At 38.3% G+C, this 26,915-nt stretch overlaps 1 protein-coding gene across 4 annotated transcripts in view; it reads right to left on the bottom strand.

Annotated features, from left to right (window-relative positions):
* Nucleotides 1–26,915, bottom strand: part of LOC139707107 (uncharacterized) — a 185,503-nt gene that overhangs the window by 94,113 nt on the left and 64,475 nt on the right. For all 4 annotated transcript variants that reach the window (XM_071617114.1, XM_071617115.1, XM_071617116.1 and 1 more), the window contains one exon: nucleotides 2,481–2,722. In XM_071617114.1, coding sequence (XP_071473215.1) covers nucleotides 2,481–2,698 — 218 coding nt within the window. In that variant the 5' untranslated portion in view covers nucleotides 2,699–2,722. The remainder of the gene's footprint in view (nucleotides 1–2,480; nucleotides 2,723–26,915) is intronic.

Raw genomic sequence — 26,915 nt, 5'->3', positions numbered from 1 at the left:
ACAGTCCATGAGTGGCCTACTAAACAATTCTCAGATCTCTCAGAATACATTTAAAGGTAATCCATCTTCTTTACAAAACCATGACCAGTGAGTCCCTGGGCACAATATTCAGGGTATTTTCACCATTTGAGGGTCAATATGTCCTAACATCTAGACTTCTACCTGGGAAAAGACACTATTCTGGCAGGAATTCTCCCTTACAAGCTGCCAAAACCTCCATCTCTACCCCAAAACTGGCAGAAGTAGACCTTGGTAAAAAGCAGTTTATAACAAATTCGGATCCCACAGAAATCATCTCCACTGGATAAAGGACTCAACCGTTCTCAACATGGTCTTTCCAGACATCCCTTCTTAAATGAGAGATGTTCCAAAGCCACAAAAAACAAACACTGGTTATACTGAGGTGTCTTAAGAGTTCACCAAAGAAGGTCCAAGGCTGACTGTTCCTAAGAAAGACGGCATAGCCCCGTATGCATTGGAAAATTCACCATCAAATTTCCCCACTTGACAAATGATGGGTAATTAAACTTCAAATACTGTTTTTACCTTTTGCTGTGGATTTTTAAAGTACAAAGCACACATTCTCCTCAAAGCCAAAATGAGTGCTGCAAATGACAGTTTATGATTCACAAGTAAGTAAGCGTAATCTGCTTTCTAGAGGAATTACTGACAGATGCATAGAAAGGGAAATAAGTGTGCAGATTCAGGACCAAGCAGCTCGCAAGAAACAGGTGCTCTCCAAGTGGAAGTTGTACTACACATGCCCTTTTGAAAAAAAGAAGCAGTGTTGTCTGAGGATGTAGCTCAGGGATAGAGAGTTTGCCTAGCAAGTGTGAGGCCCTGGGTTCCACCCCCAGCACTGGAAAATAAGAAGAAATTTAAGCAAATCTGCAATCTGAGTGAGAACTCTAAGGTATTTTTGATAGATTAAGCACTCCTTTGGAAGTGAGGGAGGGACCAAAATGAAAAGACTCCAAAAGATGTCTATCACAAAACTTGCACACAAAATGTTCACAGTGGTATTATTTATAACAGCCAAAAGAGCTAACAATTCAACTATCTTATCAACCGATTAATAAACATACGGTGGCATAGCCACACAATGGAATAGTATTTAGCCATATAAAGGCACAGAGTACTAGTAGATGCCCTAACATAGATGAACCTTGAAAATATCATGCTAAGTAAAAGAAATCAGACACCAAAGACTACAGACTGTGTGATTTCACTTATAGGGAATGTCTGTAATAGGCGAATCCATAGAATTAGAAAGTAGGTTAGTGGTTATCCATGGGTGGGAAGAGAGGGGAATTGAGAGTGAGGGCTAACAGATATGGGACTACCTGTTGGGGGTATGAAAATATTCTGGAACTTGATGGTGGTGGTGATTGCATAACATTGAGAATTTACTAAAAGCCATTGAATTGCATACTTTAAAATGATTAAAATATTAAATTAAATTTTATCTCAAAAAATGTTTTTTTAAAAGCTACCAATCTAGGTAATAAATTTAATCCCACCAGGGAATCCCAGGAACCTGTGTAAAGTATACACCGCAGGGTGATCTCACCCAGAGGGGAGGAAGCTGGGAATTTATACACTGACTCCCACCAGCCAGTAGTTGAAGGCTGATTCTGGAAAGGCACCCCCATTCCTCGGCATTTCTAGTCTGGCTGCAAAAGGGACTCCGGTGGCCAGAGAAAGTCCTTAGACAAGAAAATGTCGATACTGGCAATTGCCAGCCAGACCAAGAGCACTGACAGTCTCTGTTACCCTCTCACAGACTTACTTTCAGATTAGTATAAAACGCTTCACAGAGCTGGACTTAATTCTTAATAAATGTGAGTTATTTTTATGGAAGACTCAACACGGGCTCAACAACTTGATCAAAACCACACAGCTAATGCAAGGTTAGTTATTTACACAAGTCTTTCTATAGGACACAATCTTCCATATAGAGAATTAAATTAACTCAATACATACTCACCAATCTTGCAAACACACCAATCAGAAGGCAACTGTTATCAGCATTCAGAAGATACAATATGCATCTTCACATCTTACCTCCCTCTCCCTGTTAGGTGTCCTCAGTGGAGGAAGCAGCTGTTTTTCTCACAAAAAGGCCTTGAGGGTTGATGTTAATATCTGCTTAAGTTGCCCAGCATGTGAACATGATGTGGTTTATTGTGTCAGTTATTTGAGACTCAAAGCCTGTGCATTTGCTGACAATTTAGTGCAAAGAACCAAGATACACGAACACCTGAGACTTCAGGACACGCACGGCAACACAGTCCTCACTCACATATAGGTCCTTCTGTTCTCCCCTGGAATAACCTGAGCTACAGGCCTCTCTACAAAAAAGTTGGGCATGCAGAGAAAAATGGAGGGATATCGTCCCAGGATGCTCTACTTGAACTCCCAGCCAAGGATGCGTAAAAGGGTCAAAGTGAGGCTCTGGAGCTGCAAGAACCCATGCTTACCTGATCAGGTAATGGTTGATAATGGTGTCGAAGTAGCTGTAGTACACGACATTGTTCACGTGCCCATACTGGTCATTGTCCTGCCATCTTGTCTGGATGGGCAAGAAGTACCCATAGGCCTTGTGCTGCCGATGACAATCCTCATGTCTCTGGATCTTGGATGAAGTAGCCAAGGAACAGGCATTCCTAGGAAGCATCCTGGAAACCCAAGAAGCCATAGTGCCCGCTGCCTCGGAGAGGACCTTCAGTGAGAAAGCAACAGTGGATAAGAAGGTTTTTCAGAGAACTGGATTTTAGTTTTGCAAAAGCATCTACATTGAATGTTGGCCACTGGTTTCAAAAGAACATTAGGAAATAAATCTGCCTTATAATCCAGGTCCTTGTCACAAACTCTATGAACCTTTTTAAAGAACTCCTTACTAAAAAGATTTCTGGCACACACTACCAGAAGCAGGTGAAGCCTCTGTCTGAATTTTACCAGGAGGAATTTATAGTATGTTTATATGGAGGTGTTTTATTCCATGAAGTATTTTCAGTGAGCTGAAATCTACAAGTCCCTAAGAGTAGAAAAAGATAGCTCAGAGCATCAGTGTAAGATAAGATGTTTACCAGAAGACATTATCAAGAGGGCCTTCCAACAGTTAAGTTTTTTTCCAAAAGTATATTAATTTTTTAACAAATCATGCTCCATAGAAAAACATTTAAATATGCATCTACAAAGGGAAGAAAATCCAACAACCCCAAAATACTCGGTATTAACAATTCCATGTATATTATTCTAGTTTTACATACATAAGTGTACATTTTTAATAGGATCCTAATGGGATCAGACTGTATATGTTGTTTTATAATCTCCTGCTCTAAATAGTAAATCACCAATGTACTTAGATATTCTCCATCTTCTGTAGCATTAAATTCCATTATATTCATTGCATTGATGCACCAGAATTTCTCAAATCCCCTATTGTTTCATATTTAGGATTTTTATTCCCATTTTGGTCATGGGAAAGATCTTTACCAATAAATCTTCACGTGTATTCATGATTATTTTCTTAGGATAAATTCCGAGATGCAAAATTGCTGGGTCAAAGGGCAGATGAAGTGTTAAGGCTTTTGGTATAAATTAATGCCTTCCAGAGAGGTGGTACCAATTTATCCCCTCCCCAGCAGCGAATGAGCAAGCCAATTTCCCTGTCAATTGTAAAATGCTTTGTCAATTTGACTGTGTTCTCTCATTTCCATACAAATTTAATGAAATGTGCTAAGTGGAAAGATGACTGCTGCTACTAGCAATGATGGAATAACTAGTATCAGAATAACCCCTCTGTTTGAGAACAACTATGAAAGCCAGATTAAACGTAAAAGAAGAGCTGTCGGAAGGTACTGAGAAATAATGAAGGCAGCAGGACTTTAGAGGCTGCATTCCTGGGGGCAGGGTGACACACGTGGCATTTGCCACTTCTGCTTCCCATTGGGGTATTTGCCAGTTGCCACATGGGGAATAAAGGCTGAAGAGAGAGCAGCAATCCAGATCTTGTGTGGTTTTGCTGCACTGGAGGAGGAAACAATTTTGAAAGGCCTATACCATCCTAGAGAAAAGCGTGTTAGAGAAGCGAGCCTGATACTGCATGCAGCTCCCTCTCAGGCACCGGAAGCTCCTCAGCAGCTCTGAACAAGACAGAAAGCAGCAAGCAACCGTCACGAAACTGAAAGTCTATGGAGAAAATAGGAGTCTCATAGTGCTGAGGATACAGAAATCAGCTTGCAGAGCTTCTGAGAAGGACAAAATCCTCAGCAAAACTAGCAATAAAGTGAAAAGACATCCCTCCGAACAGGAAAAATATTTACAAATCAACATACGTGATAGAAACCTAGTATTCAGAATATATACAGAACTTTTACAACTCAACAATAAAAGGACAAATAATCCCATTAAAAATTGGGTAAATGAAACAGACATTATTATTACTGTGTGTATATATGTGAATGCATGACCAATGTGATTCTGCAACCTGTATACTCAGAAAAATGAGATATTAAATCCCATCTGATTCAAATGTATGATATGTCAAGGTCATTGTACTGTCATGTGTAACTAATTAAAACAAATTAAAAATAAAACTATTTAACTTAAAAACAAAAAATAAAAAATATTTGGGTAAAGAACTATTGTGTTCCTTTTCCCCTGCTACCCAAAAAGGGCTACTTCTTCAGAGTAAGTACAAATCTCAAATTGACCTACATTAGCTTTTTTTTGGGGGGGGGGGGTCTGAACTCAGGGGCACTTGACCACTGAGCCACATCCCCAACCTTATTTTGTATTTTATTTAGAAACAGGGTCTCACTGAGTTGTTTAGCACTTTGCTTTTGCTGAGGCTGGCTTTGAACTCGTGATCCTCCTGCATCAGCCTCCTGAGCCGCTAGGATTACAGGCGTGCACCACTGTGCCTGGCACTTATATCCGCTTTGATCAAGGTTAAAGGTATCTGACCCATGTCACCTGTCATTCAGCAGAAAACCAAATTCTTTCTAGCAGAACATGATAGATATCTCCAGAATCTCTGCAACTTTTTATATACAGGATCTGGCACTCAACAAAAAACTACAAGGCCTACCAGGAAAGAAGTATACATGACAAAAAAAAAAAAAAAAAAGGAATTTTTAAAAATCCAATGAAAACAGCCCCACAGACTCAGATTTTAAGATAACTATGATTAAAATGCATCGGAAATTAAGAGTAATATCCTTCCTACCACATGAAGAATTCTAAAATTGGGGAGGGGGGGGGAGATGTCAAAACCCTCACAGAAAAGTAAGCAAAAGTCACAAGCAGACAAGGCACAGAGAAAGATACTTAACGTGCTCTTTGAACATGAAAAACTGAACAACATCTTTCATAATAAGAGAAATGCAAATTATAAGTACATGGAGATACCGTTCTCATTTATCAGATTTGGTACACATTACACAGCTTGATAGCATCCTCTATTGATAGGGCCTTTGAAAGGGCCTTGAGGAAGGCCCTATCAATACATTGTGGGTAGGAAGGTCCCCACCTTTAAGGAGGGTAATGTGACAATGTCTACTAAAGCCATCGTGAGTTTTAGCCTCCAACTCACAATAAGAATACACCTTGAAGATGAACCACACAAAAATACCTATGACAAGATGCACCACTGTTAGTAATGGAAAAATATTGGGGGGAAAACATCTTTAAGAGATTTGATTGAATAAGCTATAGAACCCTCACACAATGAATATCACACAGCAGGAAAGAGACTAAAGAAGATGTGAAAAAGAAAAATCAAAGTGCAAAAAATTATATAGTATGCTATTTTGTGTAAAAAATAAGGGGAATTAAGATAACATAAATATATTTTCTGTACTTATATTTACAAAATAATAACTCAGGAAAATTGAAGCAGAAACCAATGAACCGGTATTAACAAGGGGGATAGAGGAGGAGAGGAGAGAAACACTGTTCTGAATACACCTTTTTATGTCATTTTGAGTTTTGGAACCAGGTTAATGTTTTGGAAGAAGATGATGATGATGTCAAATTTATGATGGAGGGTGGAGAAAACCTAAAATGGAATATAAATAGAAACAAATGAACTTTACTGGATTTCAAACGAATCACATTGACCGGGGAAAAATAACTATTTTTGACTATACACCTTCAGTCTAAAGACACAAAGATCTGTTAACAAATTGAACAATAGTTAGAAGCTTTTTGTGTTTTTTTTTTAATGTTCTGTTTTGTTTTGTTTTCATAGTAATAGGGTTAGCAATTCTCAGTCTGCTTCTTGTGACTCGAAGTCCAGACAAATGAGTAAATACAATGAGGTTTGGATGAACCAGGTTCTCACCTGCAGAAAGAACTTGCAAATACTGTACAGAGAGAAGCAAGACTAAAATGAATCTTCTGGTGTTAGACAGAATTTGGGAGTATTGATATGAACTCATAGATTCAAGAGAGATTTTGGAGATGAGATCCCCTAGTTCTGTTGAGCCTAGACCCAAAGGCACTCCAGTAGCCCTTAATGTCCAGATTTTAATTTCTAAATACCATTCTCCACAAAAGGGAACCACAGCTCTTTGAAGAAATGACTGTTTCAGACATTGAGGCAGAGAAAGTAAAAGGCGATCCTGCAGCATCCTGTCAGAAATGCTCAAAGATCGTGAGGTATGCCAAAAGTTCAAGGAGCCCATGTCATGGGCTCCCATTGGCTCCATCTGGAACAGTTGAACATCAAATTCGAAGAAAAAGACTTTCAAAGCAACAAGAGCAAGTGGAATTATCCAATGGAAACAACAGAGGACAACACAAAAGAATAACATTTTTCAAGTACTCAAATCATTGCAGAGCTAGAATTTTATACCCAAGGAAACTATTCCTCAAAAATGAAAGGAAATCCGTAATTTTGAGATGAACAAAACAGAAAATTCATCCTGAGTCGACCTGTAATAAGAGAAATGCTAAAAGGAGCTCCTTAGGCAGGAGAAAAAACATCCTCAATGAAAGAATAATAATTCAGAAAATAAAAGCAATGGAAAGGGTAGAGAAGTGAATAAATTTGAATTGATATTGACTGTTTAAAATGGTAACAAAAATTTCTTCTGTGCTTTAGAGATATAAAATTAAAACTTCCCACATCAGTAGCAGAAGAGATAGGAGAGTACATTTGGTTCCAGTGCTATAAGGTACCTGCATTTTGGGGCAAGTGATAACAATCCTAATTCAACAATGATTACAATAAATTAAGGATGCATGGCATAACCTCCAGGATAGTCCCCAAAATAGAAAAAAAAGTGTTAAACAATCTCAACCCTAAAAAAGCAATATTTGAGGTAAAAGAAAAAAATAATGAGACCAACAAAAAAACAACATTAAGATAAAGGAATTGAGTGAAATGGTAATAATTACATTAGTAATGATTAAATACTCCAGATAAAGGGCAAAGACTGTCAAGATGAATTTTTTTAAAAATCCAAATACATGTTACTTATAAGAAATTTATCTTAAATAGAAAGATTCAGAAAAGTTGGGAGTAAAAGGGTGGAAGGCATATGTTAATAAGAAAGGAAAGCTGGTATAGATATGCTAGTGGCAGAAAAAAATAGATCTTAAGAAATATTGTTACATTTAAAAGAAGGGCTTTTGATATAGATAAAAGGTCATTTCAAAATGATGATCTCAAAACATAGGCTCAAATACAAGAGACAAAAATTAAGAAAGCCAAAAGCACATTAGACAAAATCCCAACCACACTGTGTAGCATTAATACTCCTCTCTTTGATAAAAGAACAAGCAGAAAATAAATTAGTTAAAATAAAGGAAATTAGAACAACATGATTAACTTAACATAGTACACAACTATTGTATTTTTATATGGAGAAGTTACCAAAATAAAACATGTTCTGGACCATAAAGCAAGTCTCAACAAATTCCAAAGGAAAAAACCAAACAAGCATGCTCCCTGACCACACTGGAATTCATTTTAAAGTCAATAAAAATAACAACAAAGAACTTTTTTAAAATCCCCAAATGCCTGAAAGTCAATCAATAAAGTTGTAAATAGCTTATGCATCAAATAAGAACTCATATTGGAAATAAGAATATTCTCAACAGAATGATAAAGAAAATATTAATATGAACTTGTGAGACACAGCCATTCTATGTGTAGATAAAAATATAAATAAATTAAAAGCCCAAGGATGGAAATCAGTAATCTCAAGAAGCTTTGAAGAAAACAGCAAATTAAAATCAAAGAAAAGCATAAGAGAACAATAGTAAAGATAAGGAAAAAAGTCAATGAAATGGAAAAAATCATAATAAAGCAGAGGTAGTCAACCTTTCTGTGAATGGACAGATGGTGAAAATATTAGACATTGTGGGTTATAATATCTATATGGAGTTCTCTGCCATTGTAACACAAAAGCAGATATAGACAGTATATAAACAAATGGATACGGCTAAGTTCCAATAAAACTGTGTTTACAAACACAGGTGATGGTTTACATCTGACCCATTAGTCACATTTTGCTAATATCTGTAAAAGAGGAATACATAAAGTATTTTTTTAAGTGGGTTGTTGGGGGGGAGGTTAAAATGATTAAAATCCTGGTAAGATTGTAAAGAAAAAACAGAAGGCAAAAACTGTCAACATACAGAAAAAAAAAAAGAAAAAAAAAGGGGGGGGGCACCACTATAGATCTTCAAGGCATTAAAAAGAGATAGTATAAATAACTTGAGAACAATAAATGAAATAATTCAGATGAGATGGACAAATTCATTCTTAGAAATACTAACTTATCAAAACTGACACAAGAAGAAATAGAAAATCCAAACCTTTATTTGTCCTTTAAATATATGTGTCAGTAATTAAAATCCTACCCACAAAGAAAACTTCCAACCCTAATGGAACTCATCAGTGAATTCTTACAACATTCCAGGAATTAAAATCAATGTTGTATAAATTATTCAAAAGCAGATAAAACAAAATCACTTCTGAACTCATATTTTGAGGCCTTGATACACAACTTAACAATAATGGAAAAGTGTTACAAGAAAGAAGTACAGGTCAATCTCTCTCTCATAAAAATAAATGAAAAAATTTGGGAAAGTCAAATACAGATATTATGAAATCAAATCTTGTGATACGTAAAAAGAATAAATCCTTAGCTAATATATCACAATAATATAAAACTGGTTTAATATTTGAAAATCAATAAAATTTACCCCCATTGACTAAGTAAATGAGAAAAGCTATGTAGTAGTAACTAAATAGATGTAAGGGGGAGTGATGAAATTCAGTGCTCACTCATGATTTTTAAATATCTCAACAAACTAGGAATAGAAGGGAATATCTTTAAACTAATGAAATAATGGCCTTTTTTCAGATCAACAGAAAATATAATAATGGTAAAATATTGAAATGCTTCTCCCTGAGATTGGAAGACAAGGATGTCTGCAATCATTACTTCTAGTGGATATTATACTGGTAGTGCAAAGAAAATTAAAGTCTTTTGAAAGAAAAAACTATCATGGTTCATAAGGGATATGATTTTAACATATAATATTCAAAATAAATTAATGAACAAGAATTAAAAAGTCAAACAAGAATTGTCAAAGTCATTGGATATAGATATAGTTAAAAATCAACTGTACTTCCTAATACTACACTAAACAATTAGAAAGTGAAATTTTTAAACAATACCATTTTAATTAATATAATGTAAACCACCTAAGAATAGCTAGCATCAAAAGCATCCCATAGGAAAATGCCTAATAACAAATGTATAAGAGCTATACACTGAAAACTGCAAAACACTACTGAGAGAAACTTAGGAAAATCTACATAAATGGAGGGATATACCATGTCCATGGATTAGAAGACCAAGTATTGTCAAAGTGTCAATTCTCCCAATTGCTCTACATGTTCAAAGTAATCCCAATTAAAATTCTAGCTAACCTGCCTATGAAAATTAATAAACTGATCCTAAAATTTTACATGGAAAGACAAAAGACTTAGAACAGCCAAAACAGATATGAAAAAAGAAGCTGAAGAACTTACATTGTCAAATATCAAGATTTATTATAATGTATAGATAAAATAGTGGTAACACTGTATACCACAGTGGTATAAAATAGTGGCACATGATAGATAAATATATCAATGGAACAGAACAGAGAGTCTAAAAACCAGATGCACTCACTCATAAGACCACATAATTTATAAAACAAGTACCAATGAAGGAAAAGATATTTTTAATATAGTTAATATTTTGAATTAAATCTTATCCTATCTCAAAGTATGCCAAGAAATTCCTCATGGATAACAGGACTAAATATAAACAAAAAAAAAAACAATTAAGCTTCTAGAAAGTAATACAGGATATATTTGTAACATTGGGGTGAACAAAATAATGTCTTAATGCAGGAGAGTAAGTGGGGGGGGTATTCATCAAAAAATACAAAGTTTCAGTTAGAAAAATTCAACAGCTCTATCTTACAACATGGAGATTATAATTAACAACAATGTATTGTGTTCTTGAAAATAGCTAAGTGTAGATTTTAAGTGTTCTCATCCCACACAAAAAAATAATAAGTATGTGAGCAGATGCATATGTTAATTAGCCATCCCACAATGCACCTATATTCCAAAACCTCATGTCCTACATGATAAATATAAACAATGTTTGTAAATTTAAAAAATTACTCAAATATCATTTATCATAAAAGATGAATAAATCTAATTTCTTTAAATTTAAGAACTTATGTTTACCAAAAGACATAAGTATATAATACTTATGTAAAATATGTTGAGATTTTCTACAAATCAATGAGAAAAAAAGACAGCCCAACTTAAAAATAAATAAACAAAAGACTTGATAGACTTAATAAAAGGGGATACCCATGGCCAATAAACACAGTAAGAGTAACTAAACATCATTAATCATCAAGGAAATCAAAATTAAAAACACAAGGGTTTTCCTTTTAAACTCTTCAGAATGCCTACAATTCTCTTGCATATGTGAGGATGTGGAATAACTAGAACTTTATTATTTTGGTGGTGGCGATATAAATTGCTGTCAAGAGCGGCCCTGAACAGGAGCTGAGCACTGGCCCCTTAGTCTTGAGTAATGGGGGTGTGGAACTAGCATCGCACAAAGGGCAAGGCAGGTGGGCCTCACCTTTGCTCCCCAAGGGAGTGCGGCTCTGGGAGTGGGCATTACCCAATGGTACTGGGCTCCCCCACCCCTGTGTTTGTGGTAACAGAACCCCCTTGCCTTGTTTGGATGGAATTTTCTAAGGAAATGTCCACCCTCTAAATAAAAACAGGATGTGCTGTCTCTCTGGCCTCTTGCTTCTTGCCTCCCTCGTTCCCCTTGCCCTCCAACATGGGAGCTGAAGTCTCAGAGCCACCCTTGAACCCAGAAAAAGGTATTTCTGTGTTTGTGTGGTCTTTTCATTGTCAGCCCAAATTCACGCGGAGTGACCCTGACTCTGTCACCCACATGGGACGTGGGCAATAAATTGCTACATATAATTTAGAAATCTATTTTTAGTGTCTACTAAAATTACAAATGCATATATGCTATGATCCAGCAATTCTACTCCTGGGTATAAAACCAATAGAAATGCATACATATGTATACCAAAAGACACACACAAGACACATAGTAGCATTATTCCTGTTTGCATCAAACAAGAAACAACACTTTCATCAATACTCAAACCAATCAACAAATGATAGCAGAGTCATACAACAGAATATGATACAGCAATGAAAAATAATGACTTTCTGCTACACAGAATCACACTAATAAATCTCACAGACGTAATTTTGAGGGAAAGAAGACAAACACTGCACAATTTCATTTATATAAAGTCATAAACATCAGAAGTAATTTATAGTGATGGAAATCAGAATGGTATTTACTTTTGAGTGGTGGATAATGACAAAGGACATAAAGAAGACTTCTATAGTGTTATTAGTGTTCTAAGCCTTTGTCCAGGGGTGATGACATCAGTACGTTACTTTGCAGAATTTATAAAACTTCATCGAGCTTCTTACATTTATGAATGTGTTATACTTCAAAAAATTTCCTCCCATAAAATGTGCTATGTGGACAGAAGTTATACAACTACACTAAGTTAGTGTTTAGAGCAGGTTTTCATTTTTTTTATAGACAAAGAATATATCTCTTTGCCATTCATCCTGATGCAAACTCAGAAGACTAGAGGAAAGCAAGATTCTTCTGTGCAGGGTCAGCTTTCTGTTACTGTAACAAATACCTGAGACAATCAACTTAAAAAAAGGTTTGTTTGGGCTCATTTGTAGAAGTTTCAGACCATAATCCACTGATCCAGAAAAAAAAATCCAACTATCCTCTTTTCAAGGGGATAACCCCATGATTGGAGACCTCTCACTAGACCCTACCTCTGAAAGGCTCTACACCCTCCCACCAGCACCACACTGAGGACCAATCTTTTAATAGTAGGATACGGGAAGATCCTCCAGATCCAAATCAGGGCATCCTTTGTATTCACATAATGGCTTGTTAGGTTAGCTGCCTTGTGGACATGCATACATGTGGACAGGTCCAAGTAGGCATTGGCATGCACGTGGACTTTAACTCTCACCTAACAGAAGAAAAAGCAATGACTTAAGAGTCCTTGGTGACCTTCCAATAACCAGCCATCCAAGTGACATTTATCATGAGAAGGGTCTTATTACACTTTTACATTTTTATCATAAACCTTCCTAAGGGATCGGCCTTCACCATCTGTGACTTTTGAAAACACACAAACTGACCCTGGTCCACAAGAGCACTACAAAAATCTCAAAACAAAAGAAAGCTCTGTAGGATACTGAGTTCCCCAGTGGCATTTTGACTGACTGCAGTGAGACAGTGGAGAAGAGTCATTCTTAGGAACAATTTTAAAGAACGTGGCATGATGCAAAAACAACCAGCGGTGACATAGGCTTCATTGCCGTTCAGATTTTACAAATAATATTAAGACCATTCCGAACCCTTTGGGGAATGTGCCTGAATGTCCCAAAGAGAGTTGCTGTAACTGGGCCCTTTCCTGAAGTCTAGGTGTGTGGGGGAGGGGCGGGGAGGTGGATCCTGCCACGCATAGACATTCTCAGGGAACTGTGAAGATATTAGCTATTTTACTCAATTTATTCCACGCTGAAACATAATAGTACATTATAAAATCTGTTTTGATTTTACTTAATCTAATGAAAAAATGTTCATCTTTTTGATAAGTGCTCATTAGCCATTTTTTTCTGACATAAACAGACAAGAAGATGTTCTTGTGCTGTATTTAAAACCCAACTCAGCTAATTACAGTGCAATGACTCAAAGAACAAAATCAGCGTACTGAAGTTTCTCACTTGAATTGCCTTTATAGTTGAATTAAAAATCTTAAAAAAAAATTAAAAGGGCCCTAGCAGTGTGTTTTACACTTAGGTGAAATAATGTTTAAGTAAACAAAGGCCGAAGTCTAGCACATGATAGAAGTTTTCGAATTTTCTGGTCAATTGCTCCCTAAGAGCAGTTGCTGAATTTGCCAACAGAGGTAACTGCTCACTTCTTGGCAGGGAGGGGTGCTCTCTTTTTTGGCAGCAGTGATGAATTTGTATAAAAAATTCATCATATTTCATCCAGTCCCTTGTGAGAGCAAACGTACATGTAGATCATATCTGGTCAGAGTTGGAGCCAGTAGGATGGGTGAAGCTAAATGGTCCACATAAGACTCGATCTCACCTATAACCCAGGTTCCTGCTCATGATCTTTAGGAATATAGATGATTTGGGATTTGGGCTATAACACTATCCTCAATGAGTCTGAAATAATTAATGCCATTTCCCAAAACTATTTGATTTCAACTCCAAGAAAAATCTTAACTCGCATAATCAGACTTTGGGGGTATCTTAAATGTGGTTATGACTCAAAGCGTCATTTTGTGAATTTTTAAAAAAAAATCATTTTTATTATAAAATACATTCACTTGAAACTAGAAATTCTGAGAATTATCTTAGATCTATGACTCATAAATTATGCTTATTCTACCCAAACTCCTATCAGAAAGAGGAATAAGCAAAATGAATTAAATATATCACTTTTTTCTACTCTAAGAAGTCAGTATTTAAGTGAGCACCTGTAGGATTTTTTTTTTTAAGGTTCTGTTGAATGAAGAACAAAATAACAAGAGAATAGTCTACTCCTGGGTTGATGCAGACTGGGTTGCCTGAGTCTCCTTCATAAATGACTTTGCTAGCATTTAACAGTCGATAGACATCAGATATTAAGAAAAAATTATGCATCTCAAGTCTTGCAGGGATTCAGATTACACTAGGGTGTGTTGTTTAAGAAATGTTTCTTCTTTATTAACAGAGCTGTAAGCACAGGACAGCTGAACCCTGAAGCAACCATGCAAGGCTTAGGGTTAAGAACTCGAGTGGAGGAGGCAGAGGTTCACATGCCCACCCTGCCACCTCCCCTTCAAGGGAACGAGGACAGGATTCCTCACTTCTCCAGGCTTCATAAGTGAGTAAGTCATGGGGCGAAATAACACCGGCTTTGTTGCCGTGAACATTCTACAAGGTGAGACATGAAAAGCACTTAGTTCAAGGCCATCACATTATCGGGATTCAAAAACGTGGCTTGCAAGAAAGAATCACCCACAGGACATGAGGCTCGAAGACCTTTCTGTTCGTCTTCCGTGTCATGCTGCGTGTCATTGTCAACATTCCAGAGAACTTCTGGAGTTAAAAGGTGAACTTTTCCCTGTACCATATTAATTGATCAGTTTCAGGCATCAGATCCTCAAAGTTGACGTTTTTATCATTTTGATCTAATTTCAGTGCTCTTTATTAAATATCACCCCAAAATGTCAGTATGTACAAGGAATCAGGGCATGATGGTACACTCAGTAGTCATCACAGGTCACTAGAAAACTGCATCTTTTCTGAAATCCTACTGCCGGGCTTATGTTGCCCTTAATCCACTTTGTCCCAGCATCCAAGATAACATAGTTGTCCAATGTCCTACTTACAGGACAGCTTATATATATCCCAGTGTTCTATTTATAGAACAATCCATTTTCATTCTTAATGAGAATAAAGGACATGTAAGCTCTAGATTGTGACTTCTAACCCACTTTAACACACATGTCATTTTCCTTGAAATACGCTTGGAACTGATGGGGTTTGTTGTTGTTGATGTCATATATATATATATATAAAACATTAGGATACATTTTGATGTAATCACAAAAGCATGGAATATAATTTGCTCTGATTCAGTCCCTAGCACTTCCTGCCCTTTCCCTTGCCCTGTTCCCCTCCTTCTACTCTATTAATATTTCTGTAATTTATTTATAGTTTTTTTTTTAAATTAGTGTCTTGTGGATATACTCATTGTTGGGATTCACTGTGCTGGGGTTTTAATACTCTTGGAACAAAGGAAACACCTGCTGACATATTAGTTGATGGGAAGGGGCCATGTTTGTTTTACTCTGGTTTTGACCATCACAATGGAAATCATCAGTGTTCCCCAATGTTATGCATGCTTATTGAAGCTAACCCAAACACCTTATTCCTACCCATTAATATGAAAAAAACTAATTGTCACTCATTATTGAATGCTCACTAAGTTCCAAGAACTGAACGACACTCTTTCATAGACTATTTCATTTAATCCTCAAATTACCCTAGACAATGAGCACTGACATCCTTACATTACAAAGTGAGAACCAGAGAGGTTAAGCAGTGGATAGGGTGCTATGGTTTGAAAGATAGTGTCCCATCCAAAATCCACATGGAGACTTAATCCCATTGTGGTGGTATTAAGAGTTAGGACCTTTTGGGAATGATTAAGTCATTGGTACCTTTTTAAAGGGTTAGAAGAAACTAGCTCAGGTCCTTTTTACCTTTCTCTGTCTTCCTCCATGTGAGGAAAAGAGAGTTCAAGGTGCCATCTTGAAAGGAGAGACTGGGGTCCTCATCAGCCCTTAATAGTTGATCCCCTCTTCCATGTGCAGATAATCTTCCAGCCCTCTAAATCAGTAATCTCCAAAGTGTGGGATGTGTATCAAAGGGCTATCCAGAATGATTCAATCCATGAGAAGCATGGAAGGAAGGAAGGAAATTCTAGAACTTCTATTCAAGTTTATTTTATTCACATCAAGAAAAAGAGAGAAATTAAGTATTAATAGAATAGAATATACAGCTTGATGCTGACACACTTATAGAGAAACCTGGAATGTCCTAAGGGAAGGGGATTCCATGCTAGGAAGTGGCATCCCCCTTGGGCAGGGCCTGGATAAGTAGCTTTATACATTGTATATTAAGTACAAATGGCTTTAAAATGATGCCTTCCAAAAGGTTGGGGTGGGGGTAAGCATTGAAGATCATACAAAAACATAAGTAGAGGCATAAATATGCCACACGCAAGAGAACGGCAGAGCTTACTTTTTCTGTACTACCTATTACAATTTCTTTGTCTGCCACCATATGGGGTAAAAATGAGGAAGTAATCAGGTCGGTCAAAAAATTGGACAAAAGAAGCTACATTAGTAATGATGAGCGTTTCCTAACACCTTTGCTGTGTCTTATTCAATTACAGAGTTTTGGTGAACTTGATAAGAAGCACTTAGAAGTCTCTCATGACACACGTTGCCTACCCAACATCCATTCTCACAGTCTTCCTTGCTGAAAGAATCCTGATTTTTGGAACAGATGACTTGATTCTCCAGATTCCCTTGCGGGCACAGGCAGCCATGTCACCCCATATTTGGCAATGAGAAGCAAAGTCTGCTGGAGATAGCAGGGAAAAGTTTTTGATTCATGAACACAAGCCTCCCTCCTCCTCACTCCTTTGCAGTTCTGACGTAGGAGACATGACTCCTCCCTCTTCCCTTCTGTCTGGAATTCTGATGTGAGACCAAGAGCAGCCACATTGTGGCCATGAAGCAAAAAGCACAAAGACAAAGACAGCAGAGAGAAAAGATAAGGGGTCTGGAACCATCCCTGGGCTGTGAGTAAAAATAGACTCGGATTCAGGCAAACCACTGAAGCCCACTGTCTGTTACATGAAGCCAAACACAATCCTCTTTTGAGGTTTAGAACTTAACATCAAAAGACAAAAGGCCACACATCAATGGAAACACAAGTTCTTCCTGCCGTTTTTCAAGTGGCTGAGATTACACACAGAAACAACATGGCAATAATCAACGTGTTACCTAGTCTATAAATACTGCTAGAAAATAGGCTGGCTGTTCATGCAGCATTCCGTAAACATTAGTATGTTTTTTTTTTCACATTTACATCTATATTTTTAATGGAAAGACCACATGAACTAAGTTTGTCCCTTAAACTTTATAATGAGCTAAAGACAAAAATAGACATCTCAAAAGAGTTAACAAATTAATGAACTCTCTGACAGGAGTATACGAGTGCAACCCATTATCTACTTTTATTTTTATTTAAAATCCCTTTATGATAAATATGCCACATGCACTTGATAAAATATTGGAGCACCACAGATGAGCATTCAATGAAAAATGCATCTCCTCTAAAGCTATTTATACAAATAGTTACCAAATGCAGGGTTGGGCTAGTTGAATGGTCAAGAAACCATTAGACGTATTGAGGTCTCTCTATCCATCCTCTCTCAAATCATTCACTACTTTTCTGCAATTATATATTTGTCAGTGTGACTGTTTAATTCACATCCATCTCCTTCTCCAGACAGGGGCTCTTTGAGGGCAGAAATCCATTGTTAGGGTTTTATTACAGGCCCTGATCCTATCAAGCACTCACCAAATAAACATCTGCTGAATGGATGAATGAGTGAATACTGATGAGGATGAGAAATAATGAAGTTCTGATTTCAAGACAACAGCATGCACACAATAAATATAGACTATTTTTCTTTGTCAAATAAAATAAATTGGAGTCATGAAGTTCTGGAGAACTGAACCCAAACTGCTCTTTGCCACTCAGTGACCTCTGTCAAGAACTGGGAGGGACGTAGATGTCAGAGACAAAAAGGGCCACACCCATTATTCAAGTCAAGACTTTCTTGTTCCCCGAGTCACCAGCCCTGATTGACAGGGACTTATGGACTACAAAAAGAAAAAAAAAAGAAAAGATTTCTACCTTGTGTTACATGCTGTCCACAGGAAGAAGTTTTTCATCCTTATCTCTCAAAGTTTCCTTATTTATAAACAGAAGGTTCTGATACTTGAGAGATTTCTGGTGTTAAGAAGCCTGGCTGGGGGGGAGGGGGAAGGGCCATCCATAAGCCAACCCCCCTCTCCTGATGCAATGTAATTTGCCTCCAGCAAAGGAAACTTTTATCTGTAACACTACAGACCCACCACTTGACTGACACCCTGAACATGGCCAGGGAGAGTTAGTGATAAGAGGTGGGCAGCCAGTGCTACCCCCAAGCCAACCCTCACCTGTTCCCCGGGAAGAACAAAACAAGGGTTTCCCAGGTCACAGTGATAGCTGGGCTGCTGGATTCTGATCCAGCCTTGTAGGGATCTTCCTCTTCTCCTCCTGAGGTTGACGACAGAATACATGAGGATGCAGGAAAAGGCAGCCATTCAGTGTAAAGATTGAATAAGAGTCACCCACAAAATTGTTTATTGTATTTTTGCAGACACTTCCACACTGAGACCACTGTGAAAAATCTCCTCTGCTGCGGTTTGAATGTTTGTCTACTCCACAACTCATTGAAATTTAATTTCCCATGAAATAGTAATAAGAACTGGGGGATGCGGTGGTTCTTAAAATCTATTTTAATTTTTAATTGGCACGCAGTAATTGTATGTATTTATGGGGTACCGTGTGGCATTTTGACACACATACACAATTTGTAAGGATCAGATCAGGGTAACTGGCGCAGGTATCACTTCAGACATTTATCACCTCTTTCTATTGGGAATAATCTATTCATTCGCTGATGGATACCTAAGTGTATTCCATATCTTTGCTATTGTGAATAGTGCTACAATAAACATGCGATGGAGATGTCTCTTCAGGATACTGATTGCAAATTCCTTTGGGTCTATACCCAGTGTAGGACTGCTGCATCTTGTGATGGTTCTACTTCTAGTTTTTTGTTTCCAATGATGCCTGCACAATTTACATTCAAGAAGTAGGACCCTGAAGAGGTGATTAGGCCAGGAGGGCTTTGCCCTGACAGGTGGTTTAGTGCCTTTTAAAAATGGATTTTTAGGAGCAAAGGCTCATGACTCAGCGGTAGAGCGTTCACCTAGCACATGTGAGGTCCTGGGTTCGATCCTCAGCACCATGTTCTCTCTCTGTGCTCTTCTGCTCTCATATCATGTGAAGAACGGTGTGCCTCCCTTCTAGTGGATACAGCGTTTAAGGCACCATCTTGGAAGCAGAGACTGCACCCTTAATAGACATGAAACCTGACAGGATCTTCATCTTGAACTTCCCAGCCTCCAGAACTGTGAGAAATAAATTTCTTGGTTTTTTGGTTTTGGGGTTTTTTTGGGGGGGGATTGAACTCAGGGACACTCAACCACTGAGCCACATCCCCAGCCCTATTTTGTATTTTATTTAGAGACGGGGTCTTACTGAGTTGCTTAGTACCTTGCCATTGCTGAGGCTGGCTTTGAACTCACGATCCTCCTGCCTCAGCCTCCTGAGCCCCTGGGATTACAGGCATGTGCCACCATACCTGGTCGAGAAATAAATTCTGTACTTTATAAATCACCCAGTACTACTTGGTCAAGGATACAATGGAGTCAACGAGCATAGGAAGAGAAAAAACTCTGAAGATTGGTGTAAACAACAAAAAATGAAGAGGCCATGGTAAAGACAGAGAAAAGGTAGGAGGTGACAAGAGGGAGCATAGCTTCCCTGTGTCTGATTCTCCTCTATGAAAATGGGAGTGAGTCATGTTAAGTCTTGAATTCAGGTGCAAAATGCCAGCTGCACAAATGGAGGCTGGGAAGTTTCCTATGAGAATCAGGAGTGTGAGCTGATGACAAGGTCAATATAACACACAGTGTCATAGGTGTGACTGTTTTTGTTTTTTTTTTAATAGTCTTCAGATGCATGAACAGAAGTAAAACTGTTTTCAACAAACAAGGCAACAACACTTCTGTTCTTTCGGCGTGTCTGTAGCAACAGCACTACCTTCTTAAGGCGGACTGTCTTACATTCCAGAGGAAAACTACCAGCATGGCAAAGGCTCATGGCTCAGCGGTAGAGAGCTCACCTAGCACATGTGAGGTCCTGGGTTCGATCCTCAGCACCATGTAAAAACCAATAAATAAAATAAAGGTATTGTGTCCAACTATAACTAAAAAATAAATATTAAAAAAAGAAAATAAAAGAAACCAGAGAATCTGGAACAATCAAGGCTCATCCCAAGACCAGCAGGGCCAACTCTGGCAGGAAGAGAGTCTAACCCTTCTGACCATCTCAACTCAGTGCCTCACCACCTTGGCTGTGAATCTGGTCAGCAGCCTCTCTGATGATGAAAACACTCTTTCCTAATGCATCTCATTCTCAGGGCAATTCAATCTGATATTTTATGTTGTGTGTGTGTGTGTGTGTGTGTGTGTGTATGTGTATATGTGTAATTATATAAGCAACTGTTTCTTTTTATCCTGCCTTATTCTACAAGGAATTCAAGTAGCTTACAGTGATGTCTACTGGCAATGCAAAATAGCACCCAGTAAAGAATAGGTAAGAAAGATAAATATCCTCTTATCCTACTGCTTCTCTTCCCCCATACTCTGTTTTTGCCTTGGGGTCCCAAGTCACAGTTGCCATCTGGTTGACCCAACACCTGCTCCGAATGAGCCTGCTTCAGCACGGGCAGCCTGAACGAAACCGGTGCATTCTTCTGCATCTGCTCTGATCCACTCCTTTAACACGGACTCAACATCAACTGTTAGGAATAAGAAACCTGGCAGACACAAGACAGGGCCACTTCCCCCAAAGAGTTGACCAACTATGGCCCTGCGTTCTTCCAATAGTGAATGAAAAGTTAAAGAAACTGGCAACTTGACTTGGTATAAATGTAGACAAGAGGGAATTACTGTCTCTAAAAGCTTGAAGGCCTCCACATGATTCATCTTCTTATTATGGTTTTTAATGATACTATTTTAGGTGCACTTTTATTTGAAGAGGCCACAGCTCCTTTCAGATCGAAGTAAATTTAGATCACAAATGAGCATATATAATCAAGCACAGTGGCTCGATGGAAGAGTTTTAGAGCCATCCTGTTCGGTTTCAAATTCACATCTGGCTATTAGATATGACTTTAGGTTTGATTTGTTTGGATTGATTTGATTAGACTTTGGGCAAGCTACTTGACATCTCTTAAAGTCAATTTCTTCATCTTTAAAATGAGAATATTAATATATTGTGAAGATTGAATGTCATGACACAGGCAATCCTCAGCCCGGGAGCCAGCACATGGTATGTGCTCGAGCAATGGTGACTTGTTACCCCTAAATATATGCATCTTTGAAGAGATACTGTGTAGAAAAGGGAATAAAGGCAGTAGTGAGCTAATGTGTAATTCCATTATCATCACTTCTAGAAAGAACTCTTTTGATTAAAACTTTTACTCATTAACAAAAGGTTTACATTTCTGATATCTAAAACATTTAAAAACTCACAAGATCAAAAATTGCAAAAAAAATTGTTATAGGTGGACAAGCAGCATGACCCTCCCATCATGCTTCAGCCAACTGGCTTACAAATTCCTTCCCAGCTATAAGATTTGAATTTGCACTAAAATCTAATAGAGTAAGAACAGAAGAACCAAGCCAGCTCCTGGGAGGCCTCAGTCACTGGACCCCAGAAGACTAGATGAGAAGAATTGAAGGCCACCTTCTGAAATGATGCAAAGACAAGGGATTCCAAGACCAGAGAAAACTCAAATGGCCATTGGCCAAACCCAGAGGGCTGGATTATTTTGCTTGGCTCCAGGAATGCAAATCTAATCAACCATTGATCAACCATCAATCAATGTTTATTGTATCCAGGACTGTGAAAAGCTCTAAGGCATATCCAAAAACAGGTACCAGACTTGGTCCCAGAAATAAGAATGAAACATCGGAAACACACTGTCAGATCATTTAGGTGGGCAACGGTTACAAACCTTCCTTTTCATCTCAGGAGCTGAGCTATGAAATGGCACTATTTTCTGTCACAGCTGATCGGCCTGGTCTTGTTCAGTACCCCTTCTAGGCAATAAGATGCCTGCCTCGAGGAGCTATGGTGTTTAATTCTGGAGACAATTGCTGCATCAGGCTGGTGATGGTATTCCCAAATGTGGTTCCTTTGCAAAACGCTCATCAGAAGAGTGAGAGGAAGAAGTAACGGAGGAGCTTTGCACTGAATAGTTTAAAAATGTGCACTTGAGCTCTTGAAAGAGAAGTGTATCAAAGCCAATGAGTAAAAACAACATCTAAAAAACATCTGTCATTATCAGGTAATTTCAAAATGAACTGTTATTTTGAAAGCCACTTTTCTATTCCTCACAGATGAGTGTTTTGTTCCCAATCAAAAGCTTTTCGATGCATTTAGTCCTAAATGGTCACGCTGCCTACAAAATCTGCAATAAAACAATCTGAAGCCCTAGAGTAAACAAAATGTGTTCAGCAGAATGGCAGATTCCGGAAGCTGATCAGAAACAAGCACACACTGTCTGTCAGGGTGCTTCCTGGCCTCTTCTCTGTTTTATTCATTTATACTAATGTGTGGACAAGAGAGTTGAAAACATTTTGCTACAAATAAAACCCTGAGATTTATATGTAATTTCTAAGCTTATCCTTGGGAAAGAAACCACAATCTGTTTTCAGACAAGAGTGAAACACTTGCAATTCCCTTTGAAAAACAACGTCCAATCTTCCCTTAAATTGAGATGCCAGAGAAACTAGATTGCTATTTAAATCAGAGGAAAAAATTAGCCCAGGTACACCAGGGTGGAAAGAGAGGCAAAGCGGACGTTGTGGTAAATAGCCTATGAATTCAAAATGCGGTCTTCCCTCCGCCCCCGGCAGATTTTGACTTTCAACAAATTAGAGAAATAAATTGGCCGTCCACCTACGATCTACTGGTAAACAAACATTTTTCACCTGCCACTACATGACCATCTTTTGAGCTGAGCATTCTAAATTCCATAAAGGATTGGGGAGTAATGATAACTCCTGGAGTTCACAATGATCTTTGGCAGGGTTATAATAAAAAAACAAAAATCTGCACCGAATCCAACCATTTTCCATAGTAATAGAAGCCTTTTTTTTTTCCATATTATTATTAGCATGGCCTGGAGAGGTGGGGTAGAAACTCAGGGAGGAGCAGCAAATGACATATATCAAGAACTATGTAATGTTTTGAACAACCAACAATAAAAAAATAAATAAATAAATAAAAATAAAAATTAAAAAAAAAATTTTTGTCTCCTGGTAAACCCAAGAGATTTGGGGTTCAAGTGGGATCCAGAAAGCACAAACAAGAACCAACATCAGGGAGGAACTTAGCTAAACACCTTTGTGTTCAGCAGAAATGAACTGAACATTCTCAATGCACAGAGGCTTGCCAGCTAAGATTTCTTTGTGCTTCAGTAAATGGATTCATGGGTTGGGTCTTCTTTTTTTTTTAATGTTTCTTAATTGTCAATGGACCTTTATTTTATTTATTTATATGTGGTACTGAGAATCGAACCCAGTGCCTCACACATGCCAAAAAAGTGTTCTACCACTGAGCCACTACTCCAGCCCCGGGTTGTGTCTTCTTACAAGCTGGATTAAAGGTTTGACTTCCTATTTCAGTAAGACTCAGTGCCCTTGATAGAATCATAACCCCAGATGTGTCCATTCCTCTCTTCAGGTTCCACAACCAGCTGAGACTTCTGCTGGCAGAGAATGGTAGGTTTTATGGGGAGGGAGGGAATCCATTCCAATTGGAAGAGTTTCTGTTCCATAGAGGTGCTTTTATCTTTGCAAATATGTCCACTCGCAGGTTGGCTGGAACCAGACCTCTCTCTCCAAGGCAAGGGCATTTCAGGACTCAGCCCAAGGTGGGATCTATGTAGTCCAAAACTTTGCCATCAATAGAATACACCATCTGCCTAGCAGGGTTTCGATGGCTCCCCTGTGAGAGCTGTTGGTCCCAGGTGAGGAGATGTAGCCAGAGATGAGAGCTCCTTCTACAAAATCATTTCTGTAAAGATTCAGGTGGGGAGAAGGGATGAGTCACCATCCTGTCATTGAATTCTACACAAGTGGGCTTTGCTCAAAAAACGATACCAAATGCTAAGAAGCAATAACCTACTAGTGGTCTTTCAATGCAGAAAGGTTTCAAAATTGCCCTCTTTTCTAGTGAGCAAAGATGTGAGTGGGAAGGGAAGATAGTTTGGGTTTCTACAAAACAGAGCAGATCACAAATGTGCTGATGTAACACTGTCAATGACATTTCGTCCCAGATGGCAAGTGAAAGAGACACTGGGATTTAAGGCACCTAGACACTTGCCAACAGAACATGAAGACATTTGGGAGCAGTGGGAAAACAAACAAACAAACAAACAAGAATCCTTGAATCACATGGTTTAAAAGTCGCAGAGGTCTAAAAGCCACCTAAGGGCCCATTTTAAGAATAATAAGCACCGGAACCTCAAGAGGAATATGAACTTCCAAGTGCGGAGAACGGGGATGCTGAAACATTCAAATCTGTCTAGAGACGTTATTCCAGGGCAGCAGGCTGAGCTGCTGCAATGTACACAAGTCGGGTGTAAAGTCAATGGGATTACATTTTCCTAATTATTTTCTGCTTGAGCTTTACAGCACATACACAAAATGAGATCAGCCGGGACTTGCCTCTCTAACAAATCACTCAGATTTAAACATTGCTCACATAAACAAAGGGGGGTGGGGCGGGGGAGAGAGGCACAAGGCTGGGAAAAAGACAGAGAAGGGCTTCTTCCATCACAGTTGCAAGGAACAAAAACCTGGAGGGGGAAAAGAGTTGTTGGACCGCCACCAAATCTCCCCCACTGGAGACAAGAGCCCATCTGCTGAGCTCGGCAACTTCGCTTTAACTACCATTCAGCTCGCGTCTCTGCAGAGATCTGTCTGCAGAGCTGGCAGATGGACCCCTACCTCCCCGAGTCGCTGTGTTATTTGTTTAATAAATTTAATTAATATCCATACTGCATTGGATTGCTCCCAGAAAGGGGGCCAAAGTGCTCCCTTTCCCCACTAGCTACATGATGAGTGATTTCCCAGAAAAGAGCAGATAACGGTGCCCCAGGGCCACTGCAAAAAATTTAAAGTACCATGTGCTTAGAGTACTTTGTATGGATTAATTTTTTGTGCTCTACTAATATACTTTTGATGAGTATTCTAACTTTATGAAATTATGCAATCCCCCAAATGGCAGAATTTTTCTTCTTTCGGATCAGTTAGCTCTGTTGGAATGTTTTTAAAAGAACCTAGTGGAACCACATAGCCAATACTTTTATCTATTTTCCCAAAAATGAAGGGCCATGAAAGGTAAGAAAGTTCCTTTTGGTGAACAGCTAATACTGTGGCCATTTTTAACAAATGGAAGACCTTCCTGGTCCTACCGAATTCATATTATTTTCCAAGCTGAAAAAAAAAATGTGACTGTTGCCAACACAAAGAATGTAAAGAATCTTGGGGCAACTCAAGGCAACAACACATTCCTGTTAAGTGGAGTCTCTACAATTGACAAGTAGTAACAACAAGAATTAAAGCAGTGTTTCACTAGCCTTGCTATCCAATGTCATCCTGTCCTTCAAAGCCGATTTCATCTTAAACTAGATTTCCCATCGCATACCCCAAGAAAGACTGGTCCCTTGAGGATGTGAAAGGTGTTCTATGGAAAAAGGGTTTTGTGTGGGAAATAGTTCATCAAACAAGATGAAATAGGTTTCTTTACTGAAGCGTTTCTCAGTGTCTTTAATATGCTATCAGGTCCTGTGGATATTCTGTAGAGGGGGAATGGCATTCAATAGAAAGGCAGCATTTCCTCAAGCTCAGGCCTGTTTGGTTTACTGTTATACCCCAGGACCTAATATAGGTCTGGCAGATAGTAGGTACCCATTAATACTTGTGGAATGAATGAACCAGTGAATGAATGCATGAGCAGAGAAGTGAACCCTCAGAGCCTTTGCTTAGGGATAATCGTTGGGCACTTGAACCTGACCACTGATGAGATTTACATTTTTTTTTAGAAAAAACCCAAAGGAGTAAAATCACTTCTACATTAAGGAAGAACTGAAGGTAATTGAGTCAAATACCAAATTTAGAGCTCTTCACTTTCAAGGTTTTATTTCCCTATTATAGGTTGATTCTGTATTTAAACTCTTCTCTGCAGCTAAATGACATACACAATCTCCACCCTCTTAATTTCTCTTTACATCATGAAACCCTGATTTTGTAGAATTTTTACCCTTTCAGATTCTTGGAAATACCCTAATTTATTTGTCTTTTGTGTTTAATCCCTTCCTAGAAACTGAGTAATGAATTCGATTCCATCACAAGCACTGAGCAGGTGAGATTTTTTTTTTAATTACTCCTTTCCGTTGATTTCTTTTTAACTGCAAAAACTTACAAAGACAGGATTATTTGGGGAGTTTCCCAATAATCTCAGTGTTAAACTTGTTAAACTGAAATTAAAGTTTTATTTAAACTAGTGGGAAAAAATTATTTCAATGAGGTCAGTTGGCCCGTATGTATTTTGTCTTGAATGAACCTCCACTGCTTGCTGTCCTTGTGTGATTTTTCCCACCATACTTCATCCTACTGTATAGCAAGTTCACTTGTCTTTCTCACATAATTTCAGACAACTGCAGCCCTTCCTGTATGTTCAGTACTTGGAGAATACACAA

The sequence above is a fragment of the Marmota flaviventris genome, chromosome 9 (genome assembly GCF_047511675.1).
Source record: "Marmota flaviventris isolate mMarFla1 chromosome 9, mMarFla1.hap1, whole genome shotgun sequence".
NCBI classification, from domain to species: Eukaryota; Metazoa; Chordata; class Mammalia; order Rodentia; family Sciuridae; genus Marmota; species Marmota flaviventris.
This window is presented reverse-complemented; position numbering and strand designations above follow the sequence as displayed.